At 44.2% G+C, this 9001-nt stretch overlaps 1 protein-coding gene across 1 annotated transcript; it reads right to left on the bottom strand.

The window, feature by feature from the left end:
• LOC124700913 (elongation factor P-like) lies at positions 1-7297 on the bottom strand. The gene is made up of 10 exons (XM_047232971.1): positions 7059-7297; positions 6359-6389; positions 6245-6258; positions 6083-6133; positions 5581-5650; positions 4799-4865; positions 4628-4695; positions 4062-4185; positions 698-737; positions 1-72 (listed from the first exon to the last, which is right to left on the bottom strand). The coding sequence occupies exons 1-10, from the start codon at positions 7260-7262 to the stop codon at positions 1-3; spliced, it is 741 nt and encodes a 246-aa protein (XP_047088927.1). The 5' UTR covers positions 7263-7297.
• Between the last annotated feature and the right edge of the window lie 1704 nt (positions 7298-9001).

Raw genomic sequence — 9001 nt, 5'->3', positions numbered from 1 at the left:
TTACCTCGTCATATATGAGTCATCCACAGTACTAATAACGATGCTCTCGCCTACTTCAATAAAAGGGGGAGCCTACAATTGGAAAAAAGATGATGGAAGTGAGAAATACTTCAAAGTTACAGGACTACATCAAATTTTATGGTTTGTGATATTTACTATTGATAATTACTATGTGTAGCCGGAAATTGGAATCTAAAAAGCTATTTCATGGTAAAAACAAGATGTTGCAGTGATTTTCTAAAGAGGGGAGTGAAGCAGGTTTGCAGTGGCTAAAATTTTATCGCTAAAAAGGCAAAAAAAAAGATGGGTCAAGAGAAATCAATATAAGGGCTGCTGGTTCAGTATGTCCAAATCAGTTGTACAGAAACCACGTGATGAGTGCTAAGCAATTTTTCTACAACAACAAATACATGACAAAGAAGCACATGTTTCAGGTAAATAAGTTCTCAGCTACGATAATCGTGTCAGTGTTGACTAAGTTCAGGTTAGAGCTTGTCATACTTCCATGTGGATACATTTGTTGATGTAAATTATAACAAACGTATGACTCCTGATAAGACGCTCTTCATACACCATTCCACAAAGAGTAAAGATACAAGACTGACATTGCAAATAACAACTATTTCTAGATGTACTTCAAACAATTTATTTAAGGGCTAGGTCAATAAACTCTACGAAATGATACCCATCAACTTACAAGCACTGTAAGACCATTATCCAGCACCACTCTTTTATATCTGCATTTAGTACAAACACAAGCTTAGTTACCACACTGGGCCTCACATATTTGATAATAGAAGATTCATGAAGCTGATTGAAGTGGAATGCGCAATGCACTGTGCATAGATATAATGCATAGATATAATTCAGAGAAGTTATGCTTTTCGTATAATGTGCAAGTAGAACGACAGACAATGGTCAAAAAGTCACGGTCCACAAAAGATCGTTGTATCGAATGTTAAGGTTTCCATACTCCAAGACACTGATATGGTTTTATGAACAAACTATTGAAATATTATTCATTAACATATTTTTTAGGACATTTACTAGCATGTTAGCAGAGATCTGAGGCAAAAAAATAACTCATACAAATTCTGGGTCAGCGAAACTTTGCATGTCACTAAGTGGGATCCAGCACTGAATGTTTTGGATGACTTTAGTACACATGACCTAATGCTTATAGCTTTTGCAGATTCTTTGTTACGAAAGCTGGCCTATTGCCCTAAGATTGCTGCCTGTAACTACTAACTATGCAATAACTGTCCAGTCTCATCTGTGTGCAAATAATTATTCATCTTGTTTGTTCACTCCAGACTAAAAGACTCATATTATGGTTAGATCACTATGAACAATCGCTCCAAGCAACATATGCAACAATAGCATGGAACATGTTATTATATTGCTATAACTTCATTGCTGAACATTTGACAAGAGTGCTTATATTGAGCTACAAAATATGAAAATCCACTTTGACTTGACCTAATAATATTCAACCCTTTAAAGGTATGAGAACAATGAATGACCCAAAAGGCCAAAACCATCAAGACATAATAAGTAGATGCAGCAGAAATCTTTACCTACTAATAAAGGAAGTAAGGTTTCTCCCTCTTTTTTCGTCCGTTATAGAATTGCCCATGGTTCTGATCAGAATTACAAACTTGCCACCGCAACTAAAAACGGTTCGTTAGGCGACTTCGCTACTCGATTCGTCTCGGCAGAACGCGCGTCGTATCGAACTGGACCTTTGTCCTGGGCTTTTGTCCGTCGACTAGGCCAAGAATCCAGATTCTAGCGTCAACCAGCTGAGTTAATGCAGTCGTTGACCTACCTGATAGTCCCACCTCGATCCCTCATAAGGATTATGACCGGTTTATATACGTAGTATCTGGAATTATCGACAAGCCGCAACACCAATGTTTGGTATAAGACAATGATTATAGTAGGAAGGATAAAGAAGGCACTTCATGCTGGCAATCGGACGAATTTGGGGGAAGAGGGAAAACCATCGATTGATGGGGGATTTGAGGAATTATTCTCTCTCAGACGATGAGAAAAGAGCAAAACGAGTAAACAAGACCGACGGGGGCGCACAGAGAGCCACTCGGCGTTGAGATCGGAGAGATCCTAGACGGCCCCGCACGGAGGCGCTCGGCGGCGGCCTTTCCTCCGCGCCCAAATCCACGCGCTGAAGAGAGGAGTTGGAAGGAGAAACTCTAATTTCTCCTTTCGCCTCCTCAAGTAAGGGACATGGCATAATTAAAGCTGCACATCGCATGTGGACTTGTGGGATGCAGATGGAGCGCAAAGATGAGTTCAGAGGGGCAGCAGCTTTTGATATGGGATGGGATGGAAGGTGCATACTCCGTTAATCAGGGAACATTTTTTTTTAAAAAAATTCAGCAGGTGAGCTGCACGATATATTAATAGAAGAAGATTTGGCTCAGTTAATCAGGAAAACCGGGTCCAAAAATCACACAGAGCGGCCGAGTTTATGAGAAAAACCGGTCCAAAAACCGCACAATAGTCGGAGCCTCATCGCCCACACGATACCAAACACACACCACCAAACGCGGAGCCGCTGCTCCAACTTCCCCTGCTCGGAGGAGAGCCGCAACGCCGCACGACATGAACGTCTTGTAGCCCAAACTATCAAGGCGACCACCCGCAGACCACGAACGCCGCGCCAAAATATCCGGGGCCGCCGCCCCGACATGCCAGCCACACCGACCACCCCGTCGCGTAGGCCGGGCCGACGAGCTCACTACCCACGTAGCACCAACACGCCACCCATGCCTTGCTAGACCATGACCACACCCCATGGAGTCATCGCTGCAAGACCATCCGAGGCCGCCGCCTCGACGCACGTCAACCGTTCGGGGCCGCCGCCCCGGCATCCACCACCCACGACGACAAGGCAACCATGCACAACTACCACACATCTACCACACCACGAGGAACACAGACTCCAAAAGCAGCGCCTTCAAGAAGGTAACGACACAGTGTGTCGCCGCCGCCCGCTCCAAGGAGCAGATGTTTTCACCCGGAGAACGCATCAACTCGCGACGGCAGGAGCCCAAGCTCCCCGATGAAGCCCTCAACAGGGAAAACGGTACCCAGGAGCACTGTCAACATCGTCACCAATGGTGCGAAGCTTTCGCCTGGAGTGTCAACACTATCGTCAGGCCCATCGTAGGCCCTGGCAGAAGGGGTGGCCAGCTGAGCAGGGGACCTTGTTGCCGTCCACCAAAACGCCCACCGCTCGCCGGAGAAGCGCATCCCGGCCAGGCCGCTGCAGGAGGCAGTAGATCCGTCCGCCAACCGCCAAGCCGCCGGGAGCCCAGGCCGCGACGACATCGCCCCGGACACAGGCCCGCCGAAGCCCAGATCGGGCCCGGCCGCAGCAGTCCCCGCGGGGCCCTCCCCAGCCAGACCGCGCCATGGCCGGGCGTCGACGGACGACGAGCAGCAGGAGGCTGCAGTGAGACCGAGGGCGAGACGCCATGGCAAGAGGCGCAGGACGGCGACAACCTCCGGGGTTCGGTACGTTGTCTTCCCTCCGAGGCGGCCGTGCGAGATCCCGAGAGGCATAGAGCCTCGCTGCCCCCTTCATCGGCGGCGGACGGCTTAGCCACCGGCAGCCTCGGGAGACGACGAGGGAGCGGGCTAGGGGCTAGGTGGCGGCGGCGGGGGGCTAGGGTTTGGCTCCCCTGTAGCCTGGAGGAGGCGACTGAGGGGAGCGGGGGAAGAGATGAATATTAAAAAAACTGCAGGACATTCAGTAAGCAGAATTGGGATCATTTGCAGTTGAGTTCAACATTTTTTCTGGACGCTGAGCCAATGCATATTAGGCAGGTAAGCTAGGTGACCCGCGGTTACTAAGAAAGTATACAGTGAGAAAAAATAAAGAATAGAAAATTTATGAAAATTTGGGTTATTATTTTTTGTTGTTGTTGGTGATGTACTTCATCATTGGGTTGTGATTTAACGTGACACCGTAGCAAAGCACGGACCTTTGTGCTAGTAAGAATTAATTTTATGATGAATAGTAATGCTAAACTCACTGCGGTTGAGCAGTTAGCCCTTTCGTATTAGGCTGTGCTTCAACAACTGTGCAAGTCACACGAGGAGGCACCGAGCCAGACAATGGTCGGCCATCAAAGTACTGTAGAGTCACCTTCATCTCATCTGTTACAAGTGAGAAAATGAGCATGATGGCATGATATGAACAAGTACATTTTAAACCACAATTCTGAAAATGAGCAAGAAATATCAACGTCGTGAGTCATCTACACTGTCAATTCAGAAGTCAAGCCTCTTAGGCGCTGCCATCTTTGTTGTGGCTACAAACTACGATGAAATGCACATGTATTTGATAAGGTTAAGCCCGCTAATACAATGCACCTATACAATCACTATCATTTGTAAGGTAAAAATTCAACCGTCCCACATATATTATATTAATCAGAATTGACGTTTTAGTCAGCTGTGATCATATTGAAGTAACTATATTAGCAGCACAAAAAGAAACCAAGCATCTAACTATTCAAAAGTTAAAAACACAAGAGCATTCTTAGAATCTAGTATTGATAACAAATTGGTGTGTCTTGTGGTTGTATATTGTTTGGACCTTTCAGATATGCAGCGGCTTTGCCAAACAGGTCCTTCGAAACTTCAAGTTGCTCAAACGTACTAGGCCTGACAAAAAGAATTCCAGATGAAGTCATCACTAAATAGATATAAATGAATATGAACGGCATCACGACACATCATGCTAATGAATGAATGAAAAGAAACATACTCCATAAGAGCCACGTTGTCTCCTTCGTGATACAGATATGTAAAAGATTTCTCCTCAACAAAAACCCCTGAATGTGTTAAGAAGTGTGTAATGATTAGAGTTCCATTATAAACATGAACTTAAATTTTCGAATCTAAACAACAAAACCAAATTACTGTTTAGCACGGTTGTGTTTTATGAAACTGTCACTGGACTATATATTGCTGGAAAGAAAATGCTTACTCAAGAAAGAGTCTGTTGAAAACCAGGTTATTTTTGCCACCTTGTGGGAAAACATAGTTTAATAAGGCGCCCAGTTACTATTCATTTTTCTTCAATTATTATTGGCATGATGTGTTTATGTGCAAAAATATCATCAAATGTTGCCCAAACCCTGACAAACAAAGTGTAAAAACCATTGATTTGTAGAAGCTTGTGGTTGCGTTTAGTATATGAGGTGCTGGTTGTAAGACTCCCAACAGAAAATGCATCCAGTTTCTAGAATCCTTACCATTATTTGAGTTGATTATAGATGGTCAACATATCAAGTTTGTTTGGTAGCTTATGAGTGTCTAACACAGCTCGAGTATCGAGACATGTATGACTGAATGTCATAAGACACATTAGAAGAAATTATTGGTCAAGCTATGTTAACAGGACAGGAAAGAGCTGCCCAACAAAAATTGCAAGAGCACCTTTTAGTAAGGACGGGGTATATCTGCAGAAGGGAAATCAAGCTACGACACAAAAGTCTAACTTAGTTCTAGAATCCTTCTGTATACGGAGTGAAGAAATGTACATACTCTCGAGAGCCTCGTCGGTACGAAATCTTTCCACTGTTTTATTTCCAGTGTCAACATCCCTCAATTCCACCTGCAGCAACCAAGAGATGAATAAAAATCAAATTGGTATCGAAACAAATAGAAATTTAACTGTGCCCCAAACTTCATACTTCATCATTTGAGGGGACATTTGCATTAAACTGCAGACATGTCATTGCAGTAACAGTGAGTCAACGAGATGCAATTGGGATTATTCATACTTATTGTGGTGTCTGGCCATTTATATAACTGCCCTCGTTATTACTCATTCACATTTTACCGCTAAGTTATCTTCTCCATGTTGGCATCTTGTCTTGCTGATGCTAAAATAAACACTCTAATGACTCAAATGACACTAGTTGTATCCAATACCATAGATATAAGAAAAATCTAGCAAGCTTACATTACCTTGTCACCATGATAGTTATTAAGTATGCAGCGTTAAGTGCTGGAACAGATTGAAAGAATGAAACAAAATAATGACCTGTATCGTGGCTCCTCCTCTTCCTTGATGTGAATGATTATATTTTATCACCTAAGAAAAACACAATCAAGAGGATAAATTGATTTAAAACATAGGCGAATCCACAGTTTGTGTAAACAGGAATAGGCATGGATGCAGGATACCAAAAGCAGTTAAACATACCTGATAAATGCGGCCTTGATTTAAGGTTGACCCAAAAGATGGATAAGTAAATAATCCATGATACTTGGAAGTAAAAAACCAAAACAAAAGGGATGTAATCAGTTAATCACACACCTCTTCTCTGTATTACATTTCCAAGCTTCACCTACAACATATGAAGACAGTCACAAGTTAATGTAAGCATTGGTCTGTGCTTCCGCAAAGATAAATAAATAACAGAACTAAAAAGGCATGAGCAAAAAATCAGACCGAGGATATAATCAACAGGCCACTAAAATGTACATCCAAAGTTGCTTTTGCAGTTAACTTCGTAAATCCGGAACGGGACTTCCATGACTATTCTACTAAATTAGCATCCATATCAAGAGGATCGACCCAATACTAAATTGCTCTGCTACACCTACAATAGAGCAGGCTCCTGGCTCACACGCCCTGCACCAGCGGCACTATGAGTGTAGTTTGCTTGGACACAAAATGATCTAAGGACTTTCCTTTACAGCTTGCTTGAGGATGCCAAAACTAGAATGCGCAATTTGAGCATTATTACATGGAGAAAAAAGCTACTACAACCATTCCACAGATTTATTTGATGGATAAGACGCCTATCAACAACCACTGAACAAAATAGCAACGCACAACTCCGCTCACGAAGCGATTCTCCGGCAAATTCGTTCCGAATTGAGCAAAGCAGCCGATAGTGACAAACTCAAAAAAACAGTGATCTGCGACGGCTTAGCAGAACCCTAGCTAAACCCTGGGCGGGCACGGGCCAATCGAGCAGAAGAGACAGCGAGGGAGCAGCAGGGGGAATTACGTCGGAGCCGAGCATCTTGGCGCCGCGGCGCTGCGTGGCGGCCCACGGCGTGGCGGCGAGGGAGCCCGCGGACGGGCCCCGCCGGGCCGCCGCGGAGAGGGTGGCGACGGCGTGAGCGTGGCGGTGGGTGGCGGGAGGTGGGGAGCGGAGGAGGAGGGAGAGGCGGCGGGAAGCTTCGAGAAGGTTCCGCCGGAGGATCTGCATCGCGGGGGCGGCGTTGCGGCGGTGGGGGCTCGCCGTTCGCTCCTGCGCGGCGCGGGGAGGTTGGAATGGTTCGCTAGCGTGGCCGGTGGGGCCCTGGATATGGGCCGGGCCTGAGGATTGGGCTAAATTCTTGCACGCAAGAATGCTTGGAAAGGGGTCAGAGTCATGATGTGGGCATGCGGCCAGTTGAAGGTTCTCAAAAAAAAAAAGTGACCAGTTGCACATATCCAATTTCTTCTGACACGACATGTAAAAATAAATCATGACGTCATTAAAAAAGCCCGCAAAAAATCTAGTAACAAGTTCTTGTAAGTTCTCAAAAGATAAAAAATCCTAATTCTCAAAAATTGAACTCCATTCTTATACAAATTGATCTATTAATAAGGCATATGATGGCGAAAAAGATACACCACCATAGACATCTTTCTATTCTTAATAGGTGATCCAATTTTCCTGCACATGCAAGGTATCCACATCATCATGTATCTACAAGCAATCCTAGACTGCCACCTCAGCAGTCTTGCCAACAAATTCCAAGTCACCAAGGCTCCGTACTTAGCTGGGCAATATCGCATGCACTTCCACCGGTTCAGTTTTTTTTCATCTGCTTCCATTCGACTTCCTTCTCCATTGGATGCCAACTGAAGGCCCTAATGATTATCGCACTAATACCTCTTCTCTCCTTTAAAGTTTCCTTCCACCAAAGCGATGGCAGGCCATACAGCTATGTCATTATTATCCGCTCAATATTCTTTCACGTGATAGTACTATAATCACGAGCTCATGAAGGATGTCACGTTCGATTTTTTTTGTTCATTTCATTACTTTTTCTGATTGCCTTTCCGTTCCTCTACCAGCACCAACTCTCTCGGCTACTGCAAGCCATTTTATTTCATTCGTGTGTGTAACTGAAAAGCATTTGAGGCCGTGATTACTGCCATCGAGTCTTTTAATCTCATCTCCTTATTTATTGCCATTCTGCACCATTTGGTCTGCTTGCCTGCTATTCTTCTCCCCCGTTGTCTGCCTGCCATTCGGCTCTGATTGATGCTACCAGATCTTAGCTTTCCCCAAAATTTCTCAGCTCTGGATTTTATCATGTTTGGTCTGTTCGATGTTGTATATATCTGAGAAATCGCCTCTGGTTGTGGGTGTGTTCTGGTTCTCTAATTTGGTGGTTGATCTATGCACTTCTTTTCTCAAGAAAGTCTGCTACTTATATTGTTTTCACATGTCTATTCCATATTATCTTCATTGAGTTGTACTCTCTTCTGAACTGCAGCATCAAGAACTTCCTGCGCGCAGGGTTGACTGCTGTAATTGCCTCTTTTCTTAGGAAGCAATGGATAGATGAATATATAATTATATATGGTGTATGGAGCAACGACCAGAACTTGGCTAATATCTTCATGTTTAGGCACGGGCATGCTCTCAGGCTCGGCAGAAAGGCTCGACGTTAGACATAAGCATACAAAACAGGGTCTGTATAGACAAGGTTAGTTTCTTTGAGATATTAAAGATCACTTCATATGCTTATGTGCAGATATTTCAGCTTCAGTCCACTTTCAATAAGCAAAGACTATTTATTGTTTTTCACCAGTCTTCAATTCATATTACTTTCCCGTTATCCCAAACCAATATAAGTCATTGCCTATCTTATTTGGTTGATGATGGTTCTGTTCTCCTTGATTCTATCTGAGCAGGCGTGTCATTGGTTGCGAAAATAATTTAGTACACAA

Source organism: Lolium rigidum, chromosome 3, assembly GCF_022539505.1.
Source record: "Lolium rigidum isolate FL_2022 chromosome 3, APGP_CSIRO_Lrig_0.1, whole genome shotgun sequence".
NCBI lineage: Eukaryota > Viridiplantae > Streptophyta > Magnoliopsida > Poales > Poaceae > Lolium > Lolium rigidum.
The sequence above is the reverse complement of the archived record's forward strand: the minus strand, read 5'-3'. Positions and strand labels throughout refer to the sequence as shown.

What these genes read in the sequence shown, in the direction of transcription:
- LOC124700913 (XM_047232971.1), bottom strand. Translation starts at nt 7,262, where the DNA reads ATGCAGATCCTCCGGCGGAACCTTCTCGAAGCTTCCCGCCGCCTCTCC. An exon ending in GACAACGTGGCTCTTATGGA is followed by an intron (nt 4,696 to 4,798) that starts GTATGTTTCTTT and finishes TCTTTTTGTCAG; the next exon opens with GCCTAGTACGTTTGAGCAAC. An exon ending in ATAATGGTCTTACAGTGCTT is followed by an intron (nt 73 to 697) that starts GTAAGTTGATGG and finishes TTCCAATTGTAG; the next exon opens with GCTCCCCCTTTTATTGAAGT.